The 25,642-nt window shown below is 40.0% G+C and overlaps 1 protein-coding gene and 1 pseudogene across 8 annotated transcripts in view; both read right to left on the reverse strand.

Annotated features, from left to right (window-relative positions):
* EFCAB5 (EF-hand calcium binding domain 5) overlaps positions 1-25,642 on the reverse strand; it is a 184,588-nt gene that overhangs the window by 19,235 nt on the left and 139,711 nt on the right. For 6 of the 8 annotated variants that reach the window (XM_031010768.3, XM_055388570.2, XM_055388571.2 and 3 more), the window contains 5 exons: positions 13,230-13,519; positions 11,493-11,662; positions 10,755-10,983; positions 8,687-8,839; positions 2,125-2,228 (listed from right to left, as the gene is read on the reverse strand). In XM_031010768.3, the coding sequence (XP_030866628.1) occupies positions 2,125-2,228; positions 8,687-8,839; positions 10,755-10,983; positions 11,493-11,662; positions 13,230-13,519 (946 nt within the window). Of the gene's footprint in view, positions 1-2,124; positions 2,229-8,686; positions 8,840-10,754; positions 10,984-11,492; positions 11,663-13,229; positions 13,520-16,600; positions 16,849-25,642 lie in introns of those variants that run through there. The other 2 variants (XM_055388579.2, XM_055388578.2) reach the window with 1 other exon arrangement.
* LOC129533837 (syntaxin-18-like) lies at positions 18,187-22,874 on the reverse strand (annotated as a pseudogene).

Here is a 25,642-nt window from a genome sequence, read left to right on the forward strand (position 1 = left end):
ATGCATCATACTAGGCTTTCCAGGAATAACAATAGAGCCCATTGGTCAACTGACTTCCTCCAAAGACATCTGTTCTAAGTTACACACAAGAATCCAGGGCTATGCATGTTCCCACTCATAGGTGGGAATTGAACAATGAGAACACTTGGACACAGGGTGGGGAACATCACACACCGGGGCCTGTCGTGGGGTGGAGGGAGGGGGGAGGGATAGCATTAGTAGATATACCTAATGTAAATTATGAGTTAACAGGCGCAGCACACCAACATGGCACATGTATACATATGTAACAAACCTGCACATTGTGCACATGTACCCTAGAACTTAAAGTATAATTTAAAAAATACATAAAAAAAAAAGAATCCAGGGCTATGAGTCTGGGTATTACAAGGACTTCTGTAAAACTTTTGACCAGCACAAGGAATAACTATGTGGAAAAGAGCTTGAGATTGAACCAACATTCTGGCATGAGGCCAAACTAAAATTTAATTGACATATGTAATTAAATGTTGAGTTAGCCTACTGGTCTGGGATTACTGAGTTACCGCCTACTCAACGACAGTGACCCCGTAAGAAGCAGTCATTCCCTTTTGCAATAGGTGTGTTCTCAGTTAAGATCTGTTTACATATGTACACATTTTAGTAGCATTCCTTGCATTTGACAAGTGAGAGTCATTCTAAGTAATTTAGAATCCAGTACTTATTAAATACAACATGCTTTGCCTTCTCTCCAACTCTGCATGTCTTCTTTAAATAAAAAAGACATTCACAGTCTTGCTAATATTCACACATGAGCTCTGATGAGTGATGTGAATGTATTATTCATAATCATGGTGGGCTTTTGTTGAATTCCATATTTACAAGGAAATTCATGGAAAATAAAACACTTTCATGCTTTAAAACATGCAATTTTAAAATAAAATGCCAATGAAATCTGTTTTAAAAAGGACTTGGGAAGGCTGGGCACCATAAAGAGACCCTGTCTCTTAAAAAAAAAAATTAAATGAGCTGGGCTTAGCAAATACGTGTAGTCCCAGCTATTTGGGAAGCAGAGGCAGGAGGTTAGCTTGAGTCCAGGAGTTTGAGACTGCCATGAGCTAAGATCATAGCACTGCACTCCCACCTGGGTGACACAGTGAGAACCCATCTCTCAAGAAAAAAGGATTTGGGAAAAAAAGAGTAAATATGTCCCAGGCAGACAACATTCTGCAGAAATTTTTCTTTAAAAGCCAATCAGAATAAAATTCAGTGTGATCATTAGAGAAATGCAAATCAAAACCCCAATGAGACATCATCTCATACTAGTCAGAATGGTGATCTTAAGTCAAAAAGCAAGAGATGCTGGCAAGACTGTGGAAAAGTAGGAACGCTTTTACACTGCTGGCGGGAATGCAAATTAGTTTAACCATTGTGGAAGACAGTGTGGTGATTCCTCAAAGGCCTAGAACCAGAAATACCATTTGACCCAGCAATCCCATTAGCGGGTATATACCCAAAGGAATATAAATCATTATATTATAAAGATACATGCACACATATGTTCATTGCAGCACTATTCACAGTAGCAAAGACATGGAATCAACCCAAATGCCCATCGATGATAGAATGGATAAAGAAAATGTGGTATACACACACATCATGGAATACTATGCAGCCATAAAGAGGAATGAGATCATGTCCTTTGCAGGGACATGGATGGAACCGGAAGTCATTATCTTCAGCAAACTAACACAGGAACAGAAAACCAAACACCACATGTTCTCACTTATAAGTGGGAGCTGAACAATGAGAACACATGGACACAGGGAAGGGCACACACTGGGGCCTGTCAAGGGGGCGAGGGTAGGGAGAACATTAGGAAAAAATAGCTAATGCATGTGGGGCTTAATACCTAGGTGATGGGTTGATAGGTGCAGCAAACCACCATGGCACAAGTTTACCTGTGTAACAAACCTGCACGTCCTGCACATGTATCCCAGAACTTAAAATAAAATAAAATTAAATTAAAAAGAAAGAATAAAAGTCAGTGTGTATGAGCAAGAGTCAGAAGCTGTGTCTTTCAGGTCTACTATTGTACCAGAAGGATGTGTTCTAGCAGTCAAACAAAACAGACATGTCTCTAACCTGAAGATGCATGACTTCCTGTGGATGGTAGGAGGATTTTTGTGGATTTCTGTTAGACCCAGCTGCCCTGTAACCATCATGTTGCGTAAAACATAGTCTGAATCCTTGAAAAGAGGAAGGCATTTCATTAGGAGTAATTAGACCTCATATTCTCATTAAAGCTTTTGGGGACAGATAAATAGAAAAAAAATACGAAAGCTTAGATGACCTCTGGCTTTAAGGACAGTGACATTTTACTTAGTACCATTAGAGAACAGGATAATTTTTTTTTTTTCGAGATGGAGTTTCACTCTTGTTGCCCAGGTTGGAGTGCAGTAGCACGATCTTGGCTCACCACAATCTCTGCCTCCTGGGTTCAAGCAATTCTCCTGCCTCAGCCTCCCAAGTAGCTGGGATTATAGGCATGCACCACCATACCCAGCTAATTTTGTATTTTTGGTAGAGACAGGGTTTCACCATGTTGGCCAGGCTGGTCTTGAACTCCTCACCTCATGTGATCCACCTGCCTTGGCCTCCCAAAGTGCTGAGATTACAGGCGTGAGCCACCACACCCGGCCCCGGCTAATTTTTTTTTTGTATCTTTAGTAGAGACAGGGTTTAACCATGTTGGCCAGGCTGGTCTCGAACTCCTGACCTCAGGTGATCCACCCGCCTCGACCTCCCAAAGTGCTGGGATTACAGGTGTGAGCCACCACCCGGCCAATTTACTTTCTTCACTTCGCTATTGGGACGACACTCTCTCCTGGTTCTCCTTCTACCTCACTAAACAATCCTCATTCTCCCTGCTTCTTTATCTCCCTTACTTCTAAGAAGTTTTCAAACTGTAGGTCAACCCACAACTTACATGTGGGTTGTGAAAATATTTTAATGAGTCTTGATCAAGATTTTTTTCGTAGAAACTAGTTTATTTATAAGAACGTATATTAACATATTCTGTAAATACAGTAACTGTAGGAAACACAAATTCAATTAAGAGATGTAAAGAGGGGTTTTTATGAATCATTCCTTTAAAAAAAAAATTCTTGGGGCATGCCTGTAGTCTTAGCTACCCCGGAGGTTGAGGCAGGAAGATCGCTTGAGTCTCGGAGTTCAAGGTTACTGTGAGCTCTGATCATGTCACTGCACTTCAGCCTGGGCAACAGAATGAGACCTCGTCTCTAGAAAAATAAAAATAAAGATAACTAATTATTGGAACAAAGAAAAAATATGATAAGAGGATCCATAGGGGCTGCATGTTGAATGGTGCTTGGAAGAGGAATAGCTGTTTTGTAATGTGAAATTTCCTCTTGCCTCTATACTCCATGACATCGAGGGTTCTTCCAAACTCCTTAGAAGGGAAATGTTGTCAACATTATCCTTGGAAAACTGTTAAGATTATCCCGCATTGACGATTGGGCTTCTAGCTTCTTTCCAAATTTATTTCTTTTCTTTTTTTTTTTTTTTTTTTTTGAGATGGAGTCTCGCTCTGTCGCCCAGGCTGCAATGCAGTGGCGTGATCTCGGCTCACTGCAAGCTCTGCCTTCCGGGTTCATGCCATTCTCCTGCCTCAGCCTCCCAAGAAGCTGGGACAGGCGCCCGCCACCGCGCCCGGCTAATTTTTTTGTATTTTTAGTAGAGACGGGGTTTCACCATGTTAGCCAGGATGGTCTCGATCTCCTGACCTCGTGATCCGCCCGCCTCAGCCTCCCAAAGTGCTGGGATTACAGGCGTGAGCCACTGTGCCTGGCCTCCAAATTTATTTCTTTCATGGTTTGTTATTTAGTGTTACATACTAGACTGAAAATATATATATTTTTAAATCTCACCCTGTGTATCTAGGTTTAAATGTTTAGCCAAAACTTTCCTGTTTTTCCCTCCAAAATTGTATAAATTGACCACTCCTGCTGTTAGATCAGAAGCATAATACAGAAAATAAGACGCTTAAAATAATATGCCTGAAAAGAAGCTTATTTTTTATTTGATTTTAGTTGGACCAAAAACTGTAAATTCAGCGAGCCCCTCAGCAATTATTCAGTAGTGAGAAAAGCACTCCTAGTTATAATTTCCTAGGAAGTGTTTTGGGAAAAGGCTGCAATTATATTTCCCCCTCCTTTTCTTTCTTCTGGTTCTGGCTTGTTATTTTTCCCCCTTTCCTCTCCAGTATCAACCCATTCTCACCTTTCCCATTACACATTGTTTATCTCCTTTGCTTTAATATTTATCCTCTTTTCCTTTTTTCTTGTTTGACAAGCACTTTTTTTTTTTTGTAAAAAACAAAGAATGAAATGAAAGAGATGATATCAGAAAATATAACATGTAGGGAAAGTAGGTATTCTTTTGTGAAATTTCTGTTTCATGCGTGTGCCCTCATGCTCACGTAAGGAGTCAGGATAGAAAATGTTTTTCATATTGTGGGTCACAGTCAGTACAATTTTTTGAGCCACAATGATTCCAAACACTTGGAGCACCTCAGGGCTCAGTCCTTAGACTTTTTTTTTTTTTTTTCCTTTTCTCACTCATTCCTTTGGTCATCCCTTCCAGTCTCATGGTTTTGTGTTTTGTTTTGTGTATTGTGGTAAAATATACATAGCATATTTCTCATTTTAACCATTTGTTTAAGAGTACAATTCAGCGGCGTTGAATACTTTGACAATGTTGTGTAACCCAGTCTCATGGCTGTAAATGCCATTTATTCATTAGCCTGGATTTCTACCCAAACACTGGGAGCTTATACCCAACTGCCTATTCAATATCTCCTCTACGATGTCTAACAGATATTTCAAATTGTAGTTAAAATTTTTTTTTGCCCAGGCGTGGTGGCTCATGCATGTAATCCCAACACTTTAGGAGGCTGAGGTGGGACAATTGCTTGAGTCCAGGAGTTCAAGATCAGCCTGGACAACCTAGGAAGACTGCTGTCTCTAAAAAAAAAAAAAAAAAAGTTTCAATTTAGTAGGTAAAAAATTATCTTTTACTTAACTTTGGATTTATTTCATTGAGAATAATTGAATATTTTCTTACATGTTTCTTACATGTTTATAAATCATTTGCATGGGTGTTTTTTTCTAAGTATACTTGCCCTTTTCTTGTTTTTCTTTTGGATTTTTTAAAAAATCTCATTGATTTGTGTATAATAGTGTTAACCCTTTGCCAGGTAAATGGTAATTTCCCCCAGTTTGTCATATGCAATTTAATTTTCTTTATGACTTTGGTGCAAGAAAGTTTCACATTTTTATCTAGTCAATGAATCAACCTTCCCTTAATTGTTCCAACCTTTGGTGTAAGTAGCAATCCTTCTCCAGACCAAGATTGTAAATTTTCTCTCAACCTTCATATTCTTAGCTATCCCATGAAAATTAAAATCATTTGTCAAGTTTTTAAAAAACCACATTGAGATTTTTCTTGGAATTTTGTTGAATTTATAAATAATTCTAAGAAGAAATTATATCTTTAAAAAATGATCTTGTGGGGAAAAATCACGGCCTTCTACTTCAAAAGAACTATTCATGTCACCTGACATAAATTATAGTTTGTTTCATATAAGGCCTAAGCGTGATGGGATGAAGTGAGGAAAATGTTCCAGACAGAGTTACAACATTTTTGAAATCCCTGAGGTAAAAGAAAATTTGCTTCCTATTATGAAATGTGCAATGTGAAACATTAATTGTAGTATTACATTTTTCTCCTCCTGAGAGTCTCTCCCCTCCTCTTCCTCTCATTCAAGCAGAAAGTCTGTTTACTGCCTTAGAAAAGGAATGTGATGAGGTAGAAAGGAGAAATCACCAGCTAGTCTGACTTTCAAATTTTTCCAAAAGCCTGCATTGCCATGACTTAAGATAGCAAACCAGGCACCCGTGTTAGCCACTTGTCTCTCTTGAGACCCCAGGGAAATAAAAGACAGATGCACTGATTTCTTTGCTCGCTATCAGCTGGGGGCTGCCCTTAGTGCCCTGGGTCTTTGTCCACAGCCCTGTGATCTCGGGACCGGCAGTAGGGTGTTAAATCACCATCTTTCTGACTCTTCTTCCACCCTCCTGTCTCTCAAGGATCACAACCAGAAAGGGTTCTCTGTTTTTAAGGACTCATATGATCCAGGGCTCACCTGGATAATCCAAGATAATCTCCCCACCTCAAATTCCTTAATCTTAATCACATCTGCAAAATCCTTTTTGCCATGTAAACTGACATACTCACAGATTCCAGGAATTTGGACATGGGCATCTTATGGGAAGGCATTATTGTGCCTGATGCAGTTACCTGTTTAATAAGTTCGGTACTCCAAAGAAATAGACAGAGGTGCTTTGGGGTGATAAGCTAAAATACCCTGAATTTCATACCTAAGAGAATTTGAATCTGTTTTTACTCATCTATGGTTACTGTTAACAGAGCAGTAATTTTTTTTCCTCTATGACTCTGTACCTTACAGGAACATGGGCTTGAGGTGAGGGGAAGTATCACAGGATTTACTTTATAATTCGTATCAGTCAGGGTATCACAAGGAAGCAGATTGCCACAGCTGGGTAATTTAAGGGGCGTTTAATAAAGGAACTATTTATGAAGGCAGTGTTTAGAATTCCGACCTGGTAATAAGGAAGAGCTGTTACCACTCTTAGCCTGAAGAGGCGGGGAGAGGGGGCGGGGACGGGGGAAGCAATGACCAGAACCGACAAAGGACAGCTGTGTGGAGAGGACTGCCTGATGAAAGGTGAAGTGGCCTTTAGGAGAGAAACACAGCTAACCCACAGCAACCTGGCAGAGAGGGAAACAGAAGCATCAATGCCCCAGTTGCACTCTACTTCTGCCCTCCAGTGTCCTGTTGGCAGCTGTCATTGGACAAATGCAAGCAGAAGTCAAAGGGCCAAAGAGCCCATGGATACTGGTTTATCTTTGAGACACAGAGCAGCCTGGAGAAGAGAGAGAAATGTGAATCTGGAGGGGCTGCAGAAGGGGAAGAGGGAGGCTTAGGAAGTTATGATCATTGAGTGCTTGAAAAGAGCTTAGACAGGCTGTTCTGGTCTCTGCCCCACCATGATCTCACTCACAACCCGACTGCTGGGTGGTCCTTCTCTCCCCCGACTTTTGGCAGGATCTTCTTCACCACCATGAGATGGTCCAGGTCAGATGGGGTGTGACCCTGGTGGCTTTGTCTGTGGACTCTTGGTTCTGAACCTACAGCCGCTGAAGTCATGCTTCTTGCTGCTGCTTTGGGCTATTTTGGCTTTTCCATGGTGCCCTATGTGTTGTTTCTCTTAAGGCCCTAACAATGTTCTTCTGAATCTTCCTTGGGGCCCCATGTGCTTTGAAGGGCCATTGTAGCTGGGGCCCTTCAAACAGGGTGCTCTGCCCCAGGCCTAAGTGCCCTTGGAGGCTCCCATGGCCTGGCCACCCCACAAGAGAGCTCCGTGATTCTGCCCTCATTGACCAAGGCCTCATCAGATTGACCCAGCTACTGAGGGAGGGAAGTAGGGACCTGGTGGGAAAAAGGAAAGAAGCAGCCTGGAGGGAAGTGTGGACATGCTTGTGTGGGCCAGCCAAGGGACTGGGAGACAACCAGGTGACACTACCACCCAACCAAGCACCTCCCAGAGTCATTCAGCCTTTCTGAAAGGAAAAACCTTTCCACCCACTCTCATCATATGCAAAATCCTAACACAAAGTATAAAGAAGCAAAGCAAACAGTCAGCAAGAATTCATGACATTATGGATAGGAGGGCTTAAAAAAATCGGTGTCATATAACTGAGTCCTTCCAAAACAGCAGCTCCTAGTCCCTTCCCACTCCACCTGTATGATTCTGGTGAGTGTTGCCCATTACTGTAAACTCCACACTCTGGCCAGGGGTATGTATCTCAGGAGAAGTCAAAAAGAGTTTTCTGGCCGGGCGCTGTGGCTCACGCCTGTAATTCTAGCATTTTGGGAGGCTGAGGTGGCTGGATCATCTGAGGTCGGGAGTTCAAGACTAGCCTGACCAATATGGAGAAACCCCGTCTCTACTAAAAATACAAAATTAGCTTGGCGTGGTGGCGCATGCCTGTAATCCCAGCTACTAGGGAGGCTGAGGCAGGGGACTTGCTTGAGCCCACGTGGCGGAGGTTGAGGTAAGCTGAGATTGCGCTATTGCACTCCAGCCTGGGCAACAAGAGCGAGACTCCGTCTTCTTTCTTGGGTTTTCCAAACTGGAACTTTTTACAGGATGCTTTTAGTAAGCATCTGACTTGCTCTGCAGAAAAAGCCCATCTTTAGCTGGAAGAACAAAACCAATGTACAGAGGGAAACAAACATGAGAAGTGGAGAGATGAACACAAGAGAGCCCTGATGGCTTCAAGTCCCTGGATCTGGCCATCCTGAAAGATAGCTTGACTCCTGCCCTGTCTTCATTTTGGTCACGTGAGTCAGTTAATTCTCCCTTTTGCCTAAGGCAATTTGAGATGGATTCCTGTCACTCACAACCAAGGGTCTTGTATTGGGAAATCTGTCTTCCTTTAGACTAATAGCTAATTAATATGGTTTTCAAATATTAGCAAGAAATAACATCTAGACATTTGGCTACCTTGGAGAGATCTACCACTACTGAGCCTTGCCTACCTGGGCTGGGCTAGGCTCTACAAAGTACGTAGTGATGGAGATGATGCTGGATGTGACGTCATAAAGCCAGCCAATGCCAGTGATCACAATATGCAGAATGTGCTCCCGGCTGTGGACGTAGTGATAGGCAGTGCTAAAGACATTAGCAACACCCTGTAGAGACAGAAAATTCAAATAGCCTATTCTTTTTAAAATAGAAAAATAATTAGGAATATAGTAATTGGATTACCTTTACCAGTAATTTAATTACTTCATGATAATCTACTTCCTACAAATTATTCAGCAGTCCTCAAAGGGCAGTGTTCCAGATTCTACTATTAAAAAAAGGATCATCAATAAATCAAAGTTATAGGCCAGGTGCCATGGCTCATGCCTGTAATCCCAGCACTTTGGGAGGCCAAGGCAGGGCGGATCACTTGAGGTCAGGAGTCTGAGACCAGCCTGGCCAACATGGTGAAACCCTGTCTCTACTAAAAATACAAATATTAGCTGGGCATGGTGGTGCACACCTGTAATCCCAGCTACTCAGGAGGCTGTGGCAGGACAATTGCTTGAACTCAGGAGGTGGAGGTTGCAGTGAGCTGAGATCGCAACACTGCACTCCAACCTGGGCAACAGAGCAAGTCTCACAAAAAAAAAAAAAAAAAAAAAAAAAAAAAAGAGGTATAAAGAGAGAGGCCCACATACCTTTTTATGCTTTTGATAGTCATCCAGTGAAATTTGTGGTATGTGCTATTAGAGAATAGCATCAAAGGAACAAGATAAACTTTGAAATGAGAAAAAAATGTTAAAAAGCCAAGAACGAATGCCAATCTTAGGCAGGTGGGCAGGAGCTGCCTTGATTGGATGCCAATGTTAATGCCTGCATCTGTGCAGACATGGCCACTATCATCAGATCGACAGTATAGGACATGTTTGGTTCCAAGACCCACAATGTGCTAGATTACATAGTCCTCTTATAGGCATAAGGAGACCCTGTTCCACAGAAAAGGGATGGGAAATCTTTAGAACCCCTATGTGGGCCTGTTGTCAGGAAACTCTAGGAATCACAAACTCTTCAAAATTATATGCCTTTTATATTAGGACTCAAGGCATCTAAGGGTAACCCAGAAGCCTTTACCTCTAAGGGCTAGAGTGCCAATGTATAATTCATTTTGAAAAGCTCTCTAGCAAGACTATATATACTTCACCTACTGATAACTCCATACTCCTCCATTTTAATATCTTCACATATTCTTGTGTCAGATGAGAATGAATTTTATTATTGAAAATATGTCCAGAGAAAGAGGTACTACCACTTTCCTCAACTATCCACCCAATAAATGGGAAGAGAAAGTGAAAAATAATGGTAAATAAACATAAAGAGCCAAAGGCTTACAGGGCAACAAATGATAAGGGCATAGCAAGTTCAAGTTCCTAACTTGCTGCTAGACTCCACAGTTCATTGTCTCCATAAAGGCTTTTGATCTTCCTTTATTGCAAGTTCTATCCATAAATTAAATAAAAATGCTTGTAGAAATGGTTTAGCTATTTCATGATCTTAAAAGTGCCTATCATTTTGTGATCTAATTTAAAAACATGAATACTCAAGAAACATTTAGGCCTTTTTCTTTATTTTTCATCCTCAAAAATTATAACACTGAAATCAAGACCTATGGGGATGCATATCAGAATAAGTACCATTTGTAGAAAGTACAAAAGATTTCTAGATAGATACCACTATTAGTAAAACACAAATACGTCCCTTCTAAAAGTTCATTCCCGCTTTGTGGGTCTTAATGGTCAATGGTTGGATTTCTGTTCTGTAGCATAAAATTCTATTCCTGTGATTAATGCTATGGGACACATGAGGCTGAGGCATGGATATGTAACTGAGGCTGAAAGTCCTTCCATAAGTAATGGGGAACTTCTCAAAAGACTGAAACATACATTCAGGGAACAGGAGCAAGTATGATGATGTTATCTATATACACAGCTTTATTCTCATCGGATTTCAGGTTTCACTCTTTAAAAAGTATTAGAAAGAGAGGCCATCCTACCATCGCTCTTGAAGACTTCTATGACTTACCTGATAGAATCTGATCTCATGAGGTAGAAAGATGTTTATTTCGTGGGGATCTCTAAGGGTATCAACAGCCAAGACCCCAAAGATCCTCATATATGCATCTTGAAGAGGCAGAGCCAGGAATGACCCATTATAATCATTCTTATTACGGGACTGGTTCCAGAAGCAGATGTTCCCATGGTACTGAACTTGGGGAACATGGATTGGCTTCCCTTCATCCACTACTGTAAAGCTGAGGAAAAAGAGTATGAGGATGGAAGAAAGGCACACGGAGAGATTTAGATTAAACCATGGAGGAAACTAGAGCGATTCTCTATTCACAATCTGTGGCATTATATGACCGAGCAGTGGACTCAGATAAAATGACCAGTTTGGAGGTCTGACTTGAGAAAGACTAAAACAAAAACAAAACAAACAAACAAACAAAAAAAACAAGCTTGGATGTGGACATAGAAAACAAATATAAACAGAACTCCAGAGACATAACTTATGGAGCAGGCAGAAATAATTGAGATGATATTGTGACGCAGAGTCCCCATGTGGTGAATCATTACCAAAGAGCAAGCTCTAGAAATAAGTGAAATCATCCAGGACTGGAAGCCATCAGCTTCTACTCCAGAAGCAGTGGTGCCTTGAGGCACCTCTCTTTTGAGCAGCTAGCTGGGATCTTGATGCCAGTTTATTCAGAAAGGGAATTATTTTTTTAGGAGGGTAAAACCAATCTCTTCAAGAAGTTCTTACCTGATTCCTTTCATGTCCCTGTAGAGCACTCTGTTCAGTACAAATAGAGCATCATCTAAGGTACAAGCCACATTCCTCAATAGAACATTCCCTTTCTCAGGCAGTAGTAGGTTTTCTTCTAAGAGGGAAATGTGAGCACTGATCTTTTTATTTCCATGGGCTTCAGCATCCTACAGCAAAACGTTTCCGACCATGTGTTTGCCAACAGCCAAAGAACTCCCCTAATCATGTCCCCCTTACTAGTTAATTCATGCATCTTGCCCCAGTAGTTTCATTTTCCTGAATAAAGAATGCATATATTACTATTCATGGGCAGTGGGGAAAAGGTTGACACCATAGCTATCCCGTAAATCTGAGTTTTAGTGAGTATAATGGGTTTCCTCTATGCCAACTGGACTGGTTTACCAGAAAAGAAAAACAAAACCAAAAAACTCTCAAGTCTACTCAAATTTAGAGGTTTAAAACTTGGATTCCTTTGACCTATGGTCAAATTGTCTGTGTTTCTATTGAAAGTGTTGATTTGAGAGAGAGAGAGCTGGGCCAAGAAGATGCCTTCACTTCACTCATATTTCTTGACCGTCGACTGTGATGTGAAAGTGAAAAAAAATGCTCTCGAGGAACTCTTAACACACTTTGTATATTTGATCTATGTAATTTCAGGAAGGACTTTTTTGTGGCCCAAGATTGCAGACTTTCTGCAACTACTATTTCTGCAACTATAAATTCTCTGTACCTTAAATATTATTATTATGTTATTAACAATATTATGTGTCAATATATACATTAAACATATCCATAAATTGGGGACATGTGAGACACTTTCCTTGATATTTTTCTCCTCTTTCTATATATTTGGGTTTGCTTTCCATGCCCTTTTCTTTTGCCTTTATTCCTTCTTTCCACATACAAGATCTATGGAGTCATTAACAAATATGTAGCCAGATTTCTCTTAGGATACCAGAGACCTCTGAAGCAAGTTAGAACAATGCCTCTTCTTCTTGAGTGGTCTTTTGGTCCCGGTGCCCCATTTCCAACTACACTGGAAAATTCGGCCATTCAGGAGATGATTCAATTGAGCAAGTATCGCTATTTAGCTGAGATGACTGGCATAGGTTCCCTGGATCAGTGGAATCTATGATACATGTAGAAGGCAGCTGTGGTGTTTCTGCCTGTGAATAGCAGCAACCTGGGAGTCTCTGAGGAGGTGGCAAGGCTGTAGGCAGTAGCCCCTCGGGGCCATGTGTTCTAAGTGACAGGATTCTGCAGTAGTCTCAGCTTGCTTCTAGGCAATGCTGTGAAATATTGTGTGGTGTCAGACTCGATAATGAGTTTATGATTTAAATAGTTCCTTTTAAAACTGACTCCCAAAATACCATGCAAGGGAAATGTAGCTTGAACTGCTTGTACATCTCCTTACTGATATTGTTCATAATCTGTCTATTGTCCATTCTAGGCTTATTTGACTCTTAGCAGAAATGAAATTAGAAATCCCAAGACATCTTTTCTACATCTGTCTTTTCTACCTTTCTCCTCTGCTTCTATCTTGTCAACCAGCAGTCACTCCAGTTGTATCTCTCCTAGGCTTTGGGCCATTTGTAATGGACTGGAATGAATAAAATATCTACAGCAGCACCCAGTGATTTTTCAAGAGAATTCAAGATGCTCCTCTTTTGCAAACATAGAACATCGCCTACTTTGAGGAAATGTTTCCTCTTACATACTGCTTAGGAAACGTACCTGCGTGAGGGCCTTAAAGGTCTCACTATACACCGGCTCTAGGGACACCCCACTTGTCTCTGCAGCACATTGGATTTGGTGCAGCCATTTCCGCCTGGCACAATTCCTCAGACTCTCAATGTGGCTCCTCTCTAAAGCATTCATCAGAAATTCCACAACACTTTCCAGAACTTGGTCTTCATTGCCCCTGAGTTCAGACACAACCAATTCTATGTAATTCTGAAATTGTTTTGAAGACAATCTCACTTCGTGACCAGGGTGTGGCTTTGGAAATTGGATGTGTAGTTTAGCTAAAAGACACAAACACAAAACCAAGAACTAACCAAAAGTTCACTCATTGGTGGGGGGAATTTTCATTCTCCTCTTACGATGAACTGAAGCCCTGGGCAACTGCTCTCTTGGAAAACCAAGTATACCAAAGGCATCTCTGAGCCCAGTGGAATATGTTACAATGAATTTCTATGCTGAACTCAATATGACTCCTGTGTCAGCTTCTGTTTTTGTTTTGTTTTAATTTTACCACCTAGCCTGGTGAAACTTCAAGGTTTGCTTTGACTCCTTCCCTACCTTTTGCCTTCCATATCCAATAAACCACTTAATTCTATCCTGTTACTCTTTGGCAGTGTGGCCACTCCTCTCCTTTCATACTTTCATAACCCCAGAGCCAGCGTTTATCACTTTGTAATTGACTTAACAATAGTAAATGCTCAATACGTGTTTGTAAAATTAAATGAAAACACAACTTGCATTATGCAATTCCCTGGTTCAAAGTCCTACCATATTTGGATCCAGTCTATTTCCAATCACATCTGCCCGTAAGGCCATATAGGAATTATCTACTACTGCAGTATCTCCATTCTACTCATGGTCCCTGTCCATGTCTTGCACACTTCTGTATTCACATGTCTTCTCTATTTTTGTAATTGTATAATCATGAACCTACTACCAAACCTGAACATTACCAGTAACATATATTCTTCTATGATCTGCCCTATTCCGTTCCCTGCCTCCCCACACCTCCCACTGATATCCTGAATTTGGCTTTATCTTTACCTTTCTTGTAATTTTCCCAATGTTATTATAGTTACATAACAATATATGTGTTCTACACATACACACACACACACGCACACACGCATATGCACACACACTTCTAAACAACATGTGGTTTCGTTTTGCATTTTTTTTTATTTATTTATCTTTTTGAGACTGAGTCTAGCTCTGTAGCCCAAGCTGGAGTGTAGTGGCACAATCTTGGCTTACTGCAACCTCCATCTCCCAGATTCAAATGATTCTCCTGCCTCAGCCTCCCAAGTAGCTGGGATTACAGATGTGCACCACTATGCCTGGCTAATTTTTATATTTTCAGTAGAGGTGGGGTTTCACCATACTGGCCAGGCTGGTCTCTAACTCCTGACCTCAGATGATCTGCCCACCTCAGTGTCCCAAAGTGCTGGGATTACAGGTGTAGCCACTGTGCCCAGCCAGTTTTGCATGTTTATAAACTTTAGAAAAAGGGTAGCAAACTATGTGTAGTTTTCTGGACATGCTTTTTTATTCAACACTATGCTACATATCTTCCATGTTGTTTATCTTTTCAACATATCTTTCCATGTTGTTACTGTAGCTATGATTCATTCATTTTCACCAATGTGTGTTACTATGTGAGTATATCATTACTGATTTATTCTACAGTCAGTGGGTGTTTCGGTTATTCTCAATATTTTACTCATATGAACAGTGTTATGAGCATTTTGTAAATGTCTCCTGGTGCATATGTGCAAGATTCTTTGACAGTTATAAATTAGTAAGTCACAGGGTATGTACCCTTCCCCTTTAAAGTATAGTTCAAAGTTCCTCCTTCCTCAAGAAGACTTCCGTTGTGATTTCTCCTTCTCTTGAAAGATGATAGCATCTATTCTACACCATTTATTTGACAATTAACAAATACTACCTGGCACTCGCAGACATCACATCATGTGTGAGTTTCTCATTTCTGTAGTTGAACATTTATTGATTTTTTGCTCCTTAGCACCCACTCACCTTTCTCTTAGTAATTTTATCTCTAATTTTGCTTTGGGGAAACAACTTCATTCCCATCTCTGATCATGTGTTTGAATGGGGTTCCACTCATAGTTCTAGAGGTGGAGCATGTGCCTTAGGCTTAAGCCAGTCACGACATTCTATTCCTTTAGCCAGAGTGGTTGGTTTAGTACAGACTAATGCCAGACTTTTTGATTGAATGATTAGGAAGAAGACACTTTCTTTTTTATTTCCATTGGACCTGAATGAAACTGTGAGCATGTGAAACTGGACCTGGTTACCACAAAGGTAGAGGTTCTATGATAGTGCAGCTAAAACAGAAGAGAGCAAGACAAAGAGAAAGAACCAGACAGCTGTCCTAATGTCATTATTTGGACTCCCAAATCTAGTTGTGTCCTAAACTAGTACCGGACTTTTTCATTGCATGAACCAATAAATTCCTCTTATGTGTAACCACTTTGGGTTGTGTTCTCTGTTACTTGAGCCAAAAGGATCTTAGCTAGTACAATCCTCAATTAGATTAAAAGTGCCTTGTGGATTCTTCATCTTCCATTTCTTCTTCTTTTTCCCCTTTCATTCTTTTGCCTCCTTGAACAATTTGATCCTAAAGCCATTAGGTGGGGCAGAGCAAGGTAAGCATCTGTTTCTGGACAGGTGAAGCCAATGTGGCACCTAGCAGGGTATCAGGGCCCAAATCTGTGCAGGGTTAGCTGGGTATGGGTTGTCAGAGCCTGAGCAGAGCGAGGAGGGTATCCATGTGGAAGGGCAACCTTCAGTCCATGTGGGTAAAGAGGCTGGCCTTACAGAGAGGTGGTTTAACTTGGGTGTCAGATTCCAAGCAGTACAAACAGGGTATCTGTATGAGATGGATGCCCAACACGGGGTGTTTAATCTTGAGCAGGGTGAGGAGGGCATCCAAATCGAGGGATGGCCTGGCCTGGGAAGTCAGAACCTAAACAGAGTGAGGAGGGTGTCTACATGGAAGGGCCATCCACATAGGCTGGGGTCAGCTCAGCATAAGGAGTCAGAGCCTGAGTGAATTGACAAGGGAATCCACATGAAAATGTGCCTTGGCATGGAGTGTCAGAGCCTAAGGACTATGTAAAGGGCATCCACTTGGAGGGGGTGATCTGTTGAGGGGTGTCAGAACCTAAGCAGAGTAAGGAGGATAGCCATGTGGGAAGGGCCGATTAGTGCAAGATGTTAGAACTTAAATGTAGTAAGAAGGAAATCAGTGTGGAAGAGAGGACAGCAATCAATGGGGACGACTGAATGGGAAAGAGGTGTGGGGACTTTTTTTGTTCTATATCTTTTATTTATTTTTTTTTAAGAGATGGTTTTTGCAATGTTACCCAGGCTGATCTTGAACTCCTGGGCTCAAGCAATCTTCCTGCCTCTGCCTCTTGAGTAGCTGGGATTACAGGTGAGTGTCACGGTGCTCTTTGTTCTGTATCTTGATAGGAGTATGGGATGCATAGGGCATGTATTTGTCAAAACTCAGCAAATATACACTTAAAATTTTTGCATCTCATTTTATGGAAATTTGGTCTCAAGAGGAAAAAACTTCCTTCTTTCCCTACGTGCAAAAAGAAAGAAAAAAGCTGTTAACAAATATCGAACTCTAATGAATGATATGCATGCTGAGGTATTTAGGGAGAAATGTATTGATTTCTATAATTTACTTAAAATGGACCACATGCATCAAAAATAAGAGAGATGGAAGGATAGAGGGACAGAGAGATGAATAGACAGATTAAAAAGTGAGGTAAAATATTAATGATAGAATTTATGTTGTGGGTATATAGGTACTTGCTGTAAAATTCTTTCAGCTTTGCCATGTTTGACAGTTTTCTTACTGAAATGCTGGGGTCGGGCATGGTGGCTCATGCCTGTAATCCCAGCACTTCGGGAGACTGAGGTGAGAGGATTGCTTGAGGCCAGGAGTTTGTGACCAGCATGGGCAACACAGAGAGACCCCATCCATACCAAAAATTAGAAAAATTAGCCAGGCCTGATGATGCACACCTGTAGTCCCAGTTGCTCAGGAGTCTGTGATGGGATGATCGCTTGAGTCCAGGAGTTGGAGGCTGCAGTGAGCTACAGTTGCACCACTGCACTCCAGCCTGGCGACAGAGTGAGACCCGGTCTCAAAAAAAAATAAATAAAGGTTGGGCGTGGGAAGGGGAGGACACAGGAGCCAGAGTGCAGAGTGAAAGAACTCCCATTGTCTAAAACTGGGACAATATGAGTATCAAAACAAATAGTGATAATATTGGAATATAACCCATTGAATAAAAAAGGAAACTGTGAATACATACTGCTATAAATGAATAAATGAAAAGTTGACAAAAAGGAAGAATGGTTTATATGGTTTCAATGGACACCCATTAAATACTTATTAATTACAAAGAGGAAAAATGTAGCTTTAAAGTGGAGGGGCCTGACAGATATAATCTTAATCAACTGGTCAACGTTATTACTATAGGACTTTTGATAAGATACAATAAGAAGAACACAGCATTGCTTCTGTGATATATTTCTGACAAAGATGAATAACCTGAATTTAACCATGGGGAAACAGTAGATAAATCTAAATGAAGGACATACTGCAACCAACTTATAATCTTCAAAAGTGTCAAGGTTATGGAAATCAAAGAAAGATGGAAGAGTTTCTTAGAGATTCTTTATTCCAGAGTTCCAGAGCAAAGGAATAGCATCAGGAATTTTATGCTAGCTACTTATCCAGTTTTCAGTTTCTTTAAAAAACTCTTGTGTGCTTTTCAATGAGACTTTTAAATAACTATGGTTCTTAATTTTCATGGTTTCTGTAACTTTGTGACAAAAAGTATCACCAAAATGTTTTTTTGTTGTTGTTGTTTTGTTTCAAAATAAATGTTTTATTACTTCCAACTGTATTTTTTGCCTTTATTATTTTTAATTGATGCATACTTGTCCATATTTATGGGGTACAGAGTGTTATTTCAATACATGTAGACAATATGTAATACTCAAATCAGCATAATGATCATATTCATCACCTCAAACATTTATCACTTCTTTGTGTTGGGAACATTCAAAATCTGCTCTTTTAGCTATTTGAAAATATACAACCAATTGCTGTTAATTATAGTCACTCTACAGTGCTATAGAACACTATAACTTACGCCTCATATCTAGATGTACTTTTGTATCCATTAACCAACCTTTGGATATCCCCTCTACCCTTAACCTTCCCTGTCTCTAGTAATCACTATTCTACTTTCTCCTTAAATAAGCTCAACTTTTTTAGCTTCAACATATGAGTAAGAACATGTAATATTTATCTTTTTTGTGCCTGGCTTATTTCATTTAACACAATGCCCTCCAAGCTCATCTATGTTGTGGCAAATGACAGATTTTTTTCTTTTTGGTGGCTAAATACTATTCCATTGTATATATAGACCAAATTTTCTTTATCCATTCATCTGTTGATAGACACTTAGGCTGATCTCATATCTCAGCTATTGTGAGTAATGCAGCAATAAACATGGGAATGTAGAAATCTCTTTAACATACTTATTTCCTTTCTTTTGGATATATACTTTGAGTGAGATTAGATCATATGGTAGTTCTGTTTTTAGTGTTTTGAAGGACCTCTATACTGTTTTCAATAGTGGCTCTACTAATTTACATCCCACCAACAAGGTATAAGAGTTTCCCTTTGTCTGCATCCTCGCCAGCATTTGTTATTTTTTGTCTTTTTAGTAATAGCCATTCTAGCCAGGGTGAGATAATACTTCATTGTGGTTTTGATTTGTATTTCCCTGGTTAGTGATGTTAAGCATTTTTTCAAATACCTGTTGGCCATTTTTATTTTCTTTTGAGAGATGTCTATTCAGCTCATTTACCCATTTTAAATTTGAATAATTTGATGTTTCTTTTTCTTTTTTTGGCTATTGCTTTGTTTGAGTTCCTTATATATTTTGAATATTAATCCCTCGTCAGATGAATAGTTTGAAAATATTTTCTCCCCTTCTGCAAGTTGTCTCTTCACCCCATTGATTGTTTCCTTTGCACTGCAGAAGCTTTTTAAAAGTTTGATAGAATCCCGCTTGTCTAATTTTGCTTTTGTTGCCTGTGCTTTTGCGGTCTTCCCCATAAAATATTTGCCTAAACCAATGTCCTGAAGTGTTTCCCTTATGTTTTCTTCAGTAGTTTCATAGTCTAGGGGTCTTACATTTAAGTCTTTGATCCATTTTAAATTGATTTTTTTTTTTTTTTTTGAGATGGAATCTCGCTCTGTCACCCAGGCTGGAGTGCAGTGGCGCAATCTCGGCTCACTGCAACCTCTGCCTCCTGGGTTTAAGCAATTTTCCTGCCTCAGCCTCCCGAGTAGCTAGGACTACAGGCACGTGCCACCATGCCTGGCTAATTTTTGTATTTTTAGTAGAGACAGGGTATTGCCATGTTGGCCAGGCTGGTCTGGAACTCCTGATCTCAGGTAATCCACCTGCCTCGGCCTCCCAAAGTGCTGGGATTACAGGTGTAAGCCACAGTGCCTAGCCCGAGAGATAGGGGTCTAGTTTTATTTTCCTTCATATGAACATCCAATTTCCCCAGCATTATTTGTTGAAGTAACTCTCCCTTCCCCAGTGAATGTTCTTGGTACCTTTGTTGAAAATCAGTTGGCTGTAAATATATGGATTTCTTTCTGGGTTCTCTATTCTGTTCCATTGGTCTATATGTTTTTATGCCAGTACCATGCTGTTTTGATTACTAGACATTTGTAGTATATTTTAAAGTCTGATAGTGTGATGCCTCTTTGTTCTTTTTGTTCAGGATTATTTTGGCTATCCATGGCATTTTGTGATACCATATGAATTTTAGAATTTTTTTTTATTTCTATGAAAAATGCTATTGGTATTTGATCAGGATTGTATGGAATCTGTAGATTGCTTTTGGTAGTATGGTCATTTTTCATTTTCTTTTTCTTCTTTTTTTTTAAGGGGCTGTAATTGTATTTATTAGATTAATAAGGCAAATGTGAATTTTCTTTTCTATAATCCAGTGAGTCTGCTTATTGGTTGACTCAGACAGACAAGAAGCCACAAGGAAACAAAGAAGTAATCATTTGTTGAGAGACGTTATTAAACTATGTTCTTCCCTGAAGCTACTGGGATGGGAAAGGTCAGTGACTTCCTTTGAACCCTGAGACAATTGGGGGCTCTGGAGGCCTGCTGTGCCCTTGCTACTGGAAGTTCAGGAGCAGCTAATCACCAGCTCCAGCATTCAGTTTGTCTAGCCTTATGATAGCTACATAGGCCACTTCCCATTGGTGTGCACTGTTTTCTTTTTCAGCTGCGAAATGGGCTGAACACTATCGGCTTGGGTATCCCTTTTTGGGGAATATGTCCGTCTGTCTGAACCCCTTTCTCTTAAAATGGCTCTGTGATAAAATGTGGTCATACCATGCTCCAGCACCGGGGGTACATGAGACTACGGGGGGTACATGAGAGTACACAGCCTGTGAGCCCCCATGCAGACTCTCGTGCTGGGCCCCCGCGGCCCAGGCTAGCTGTGGTACCAGTCGAGGAAGAGCAAGGAGAAGGAGCACATCACGAGGAAGAAGAGGATCCATATGCAGAAGCCAGCGTTGTTTTTAATGGCCTCTCTTATGTCTTCGTTGCCTTCCTTGATATTTTCAGTTGCACCCACAACTAACTGGTGAACGCCATCAATCTCAGCTTCCTGTTGCAAAACCTTTTCCGTGAATATCTCTTGAAGTCTGGAAATCTCAACCACTCTCCCTTTGATCTGCCTCACTTCATCAAACAAGCTGTTCATTTCACCAATTAGTCGCTGATTTTCCTGTTCAAACATTTGTATTTCTTCTGGGGATAACTCATCTTCACCTTTGCCATCTCCCCATGTTCCCAATTCAGGTTGTGTTTCAGTCAAAATCTTTTCTGGATGTTCTTCAGTGGCAGGGTTTTCTTCAGTCTTTTGAAGGACACTGTGAAACTTTCTCAGAAGATGTGGATTCTCTTGTCTTTACATTTGGTTCTGGTTCCAGCTTAGATAATCTTTTCTTATCCACCACTCTTTTAACTCCGATGGCTCTTTGTTCTGAGTAAAGTTTACACACTGTTTTTTTAAGTAATCTTCAATGAAATCCAGAACAGCAGTCCTGTGCTCCTTCACTTGCTGGGAATGTATCTCCTTGTGAGCTTCTGTTCGTAGTTGTTGAATTGCTTCTGAACAGGTCCTCATGAATATCTGGACATCCTGGTCTATTTGGTCTCGTTCTGTGTCTGTCATCCTCCCATATTCAGACATGGTATGGCTATAAGCATTAATATAATCTTTCCTGTGTTCCAGAAGAAAATCTCTCAGTTTGCCAGTGTGAGAAATCATTTCGCGGGCCCGGCTGGAGAAGTTGCCCTTGGGCCAGGGACTCCTGCGGAACAGCTCATCCCGGCTGCCATCGACTCTTGCCACCCACCGCCACTCCCAGCGCCTTGTTCTGCGTCTTCACGGTCTTGACGCTGGCCCGGAATAGCAGCGTGATGTCCACCGCCCTAGCGACCCGCACCGGCAGCCCCACAAGGGACCTGCCCATGTCAGCAGCTGGTGACAGCGGTAGTATGGTCATTTTCATAATATTAATTCTTCCAATCCATGAACATGAGATGTCTTTCCATTTTTTGGTGTCCTCTTCAATTTCTTTCATCAACGTTTTATAGTTTTCCTTGTAGACGTCTTTCACCTCCCTGGTTATATTTATTCCTATGTATTTTATTTTTTTTGTAGCTACTGTAAATGGGGTTACTTTTTAAATTTCTTTTTCCTCTAGTTAATTGCTAGTGTATAGAAATGCTACTGATTTTTTTTTTCTTTTTTTGAGATGGAGTCTCACTCTGTTGCCCAGGCTGGAGTGCAGTGGCGCCATCTCAGCTCACTGCAAGCTCCGCCTCCTGGGTTCACACCATTCTCCTGCCTCAGCCTCCCGAGTAGCTGGGACTACAAGCGTGCCACCACGCCCTGCTAATTTTTGTATTTTTAGTAGAGACGGGGTTTCACCGTGTTAGCCAGGATGGTCTTGATCTCCTGAACTGGTGATCCACCCGCCTCCGCCTCCCAAAGTCCTGGGATTACAGGCGTGAGCCACCGCGCCCGGCCTACTGATTTTTATATGTTGATTTTGTATCCTGCAACTTTACTGAATTCGTTTATCCGTTTTAATAATTTTTTGGTGGAGCTTTTAGGGTTTTTTAATATATAAGATCATGTCATCTGCAAACAGGGACAATTTGACTTTCTCTTTTCCAATTTGGATGCCCTTTATTTCTGTCTCTTTCCTAACTGCTCTGGCTAAGACATCTAGAATAGACAGATGTTGAGTAAAAGTGGTGAAAGTGGGCATCTTTGTCTCATTCCAGATCTTAGAAAAAAAGATTTCAACTTTTGCCCATTCAGTATGATGTTGCCTTTGTTATGTATGGCCTTTCTTGTGTTGAGGTATTTTCCTTCTAAACCTAACTTGTTGAGAGTTTTTATCATGAAGGAATATTGAATTTTTATCAAATGCTTTTCCTGCATCTATTGAGATAGTCATGTAATTTTTTGTCTATCCTGTTGATGGGATGTATCATGGTTATTTTATGTTAAATCATCTTTGCATTATTGGGATAAATCTCAGTTGATCAGGGTGAATGATCTTTTATTTCCTTATTATTATTATTATTTTTTAAATAGAGACAGGGTCTTGTTATGTTGCCCAGACTAGTCTCAAACTTTTGGGCTCAAGTGATCCTCCTGCCCTTGTCCCCCAAAGTGCTGGGATTAGAGGTAAAGGCCGCCACACCCAGCCTTTCTTTTATTCTCTGTGTGAATGATCTTTTTAATGTGTTGCTGGATTCAGTTTGCTAGCATTTTGTTGAGAATTCTTACATTTATGTTCATTAGGGATACCAGCTTATAATTTCTGTTTCTGTTGTTGTTGTGTTCTTGTCTGGTGTTAGTATTAGCATAATGCTGGCCTCATAGAATGAGTTTGGAAGAATTCCCTCCTCTTCAGTTTTCTGAAAGAGTTTGAGAAGAACTGATATCAGATATTCTTTAAATATTTGGTAGAATGCCACAGTGGAGCCATCAGATCCTGGGCTTTTCTTTGATGAGAGACATTTTATTACAGATTAAATCGTGTTAATTGTGATTGGTCTGTTCAGGTTTTCTATTTCTTTTCGCTTCAATCTTGGTAGGTTGTATGTATCCAGGAATTTATCCATTTCTGCTAGGTTTTCTATTATGTTGGCATATAGTTTGTAATAGTCACTAATGATTCTGTGTATTGCTGTGGTATCAGTTGTAATGTCTCCTTTTTCATTTCTAATTTTATTCATTTGGGTCTTTTTTTTTCTTGGTTAGTCTAGCTAATGGTTTGGCAATATGGTTTATCTTTTACAAAACCAACTTTTTGTTTTGTTGATTTTTTGGTTATTTTTTGATCTCAATTGTATTTATTTGTGCTTTGATCTTTATTATTTCTTTTTTTCTACCAGTTTTGGGTCTGGTTTATTCTTGATTTCCAAATTCCTTGAGATGCATTGTTAGATTGTTTATTTGAAAGCTTTCTACAATTTTGATGTGAGCATTTATTTCTATAAACTTCTCTTTCAATACTGCTTTTTCTGTATTCCATAGATTTTAGTATGTTCTGTTTCTATTTTCATTTGTTCCAAGAAATTTTATGATGGCATAGGACCTCAGTAGAAGAAAATTTAAAAAATAAATAAATTAAAAAGTAAAAAGTAAAAATTCAAAAAAAAATTTAAATTCCTTTCTTAATTTCTTCATTGACCCACTGCTCATTCAGGAGCATGTTGTTTAACTTCTAAAGTTCCTCTTGTTATTGATTTCTATTTTTATTTCATTGAGGTCAGAAAAGATATTTGATATGATTTCAATTCCTTTAAATTTGATAAGATTTGTTTTGTGACTTAGCATGCGGTCTATCCTGGAGAATGTTCCATAGGCTGAAAAAAAAGAGGTGTATTCTGCAGCTAGCTGTTGGATAAAATGTTCTATAAATGTCTGTTAGGTCCATTTGGTCTAATGTTTAGTTTAAATCCAATGTTTCTTTATTGATTTTCTGTCTAAATGATCTGTCCCATGCTGAGAGTAAGGTGTTGAAGTCCCCAACTACTATTGTATTAGAGTCTATTTCTCCCTTTAGATCTAACAATATTTGCTTTATAATATCAGAGTGCTCTGATGTTGGGTGCATATACGTTTAGAATTGTTCACTTGCTGAATTGATCTCTTTATCATTATATGATGACCTTTTTCTCTTTTTACAGTTTTGACTTAAAGTCTGTTTTGTCTAAGTATAGCTACTCCTGCTTGCTTTCAATTTCCATTCACATGAAATATCTTTTTCCATCCCTTCACTTTCAGTCTATATATGTCTTTACTGGTGAACTGAGTTTCTTCTAGGCAGCATATAGTTAGGTCATGTTTCTTTCTTTCTTTCTTTCTTTTTTGAGACAGAATCTGGCTCTGTCGCCCAGGCTGGAGTGCAATGGTGCAATCTCGGCTCACTGCAACCTCCACCTCCAGGGTTCAAGCAATTCTCCCACGTCAGCCTCCTGAGTAGCTGGGACTACAGGCGCATGCCACCACACCCAGCTAATTTTTGTATTTTTAGTAGAGATGGGGTTTCACCATTTTGGCCAGGATGGTTTCAATCTCTTGACTTTGTGATCCGCCTGCCTCAGCTCCCGAAATGCTGGGATTACAGGCATGAGCCACCACGCCTGGCCAGTTAGGTCATGTTTTTAATTTATTGAGCTAATCTATATCTTTTAAGTGGGGGATTTAATCCATTTATATTCAAAGCTATTATTGATAGGTGAGTACTTACTCCTGTCATTTTGTTAATTGTTTTCTGGTTGTTTTCCATATCCTTTGTTCCTTTCTTCCCCTCTTATTATTATTGCAGTGTGTTGGTTTTCTTTGGTGATAAGATTTGATTCTTTTCTTTCTCCTTCGTGTATCTGCTCTACCAGTGAGTTTCATATTTTTGCATGTTTTCATGATAGGGATTATCATATTTTCACTTCCAGATATAGGGCTCCCTTGAGCATTTCTTGTAAGGCCAGTTTAGTGGTGATAATTTCCCTCAAGTTTTTGCTTATCTGTGAAAGACTTTATTGTTCTCTCATTTCTGAAGGATAGTTTTTCTGGGTATACTATTCTTGGTTGGCAATTTTTTTTTTCTTTCAGCACTTTGAATATATCACCCCATTCTGTTCTGGCCTTTAAGATTTCTGCAACAAAATCTGTTGCTATTCTAATGGGGACTCCACTGTTAGTCTAATGGTGATTCCCTT

The sequence above is a fragment of the Gorilla gorilla genome, chromosome 4 (genome assembly GCF_029281585.2).
Source record: "Gorilla gorilla gorilla isolate KB3781 chromosome 4, NHGRI_mGorGor1-v2.1_pri, whole genome shotgun sequence".
In the NCBI taxonomy this organism is placed as follows: domain Eukaryota; kingdom Metazoa; phylum Chordata; class Mammalia; order Primates; family Hominidae; genus Gorilla; species Gorilla gorilla.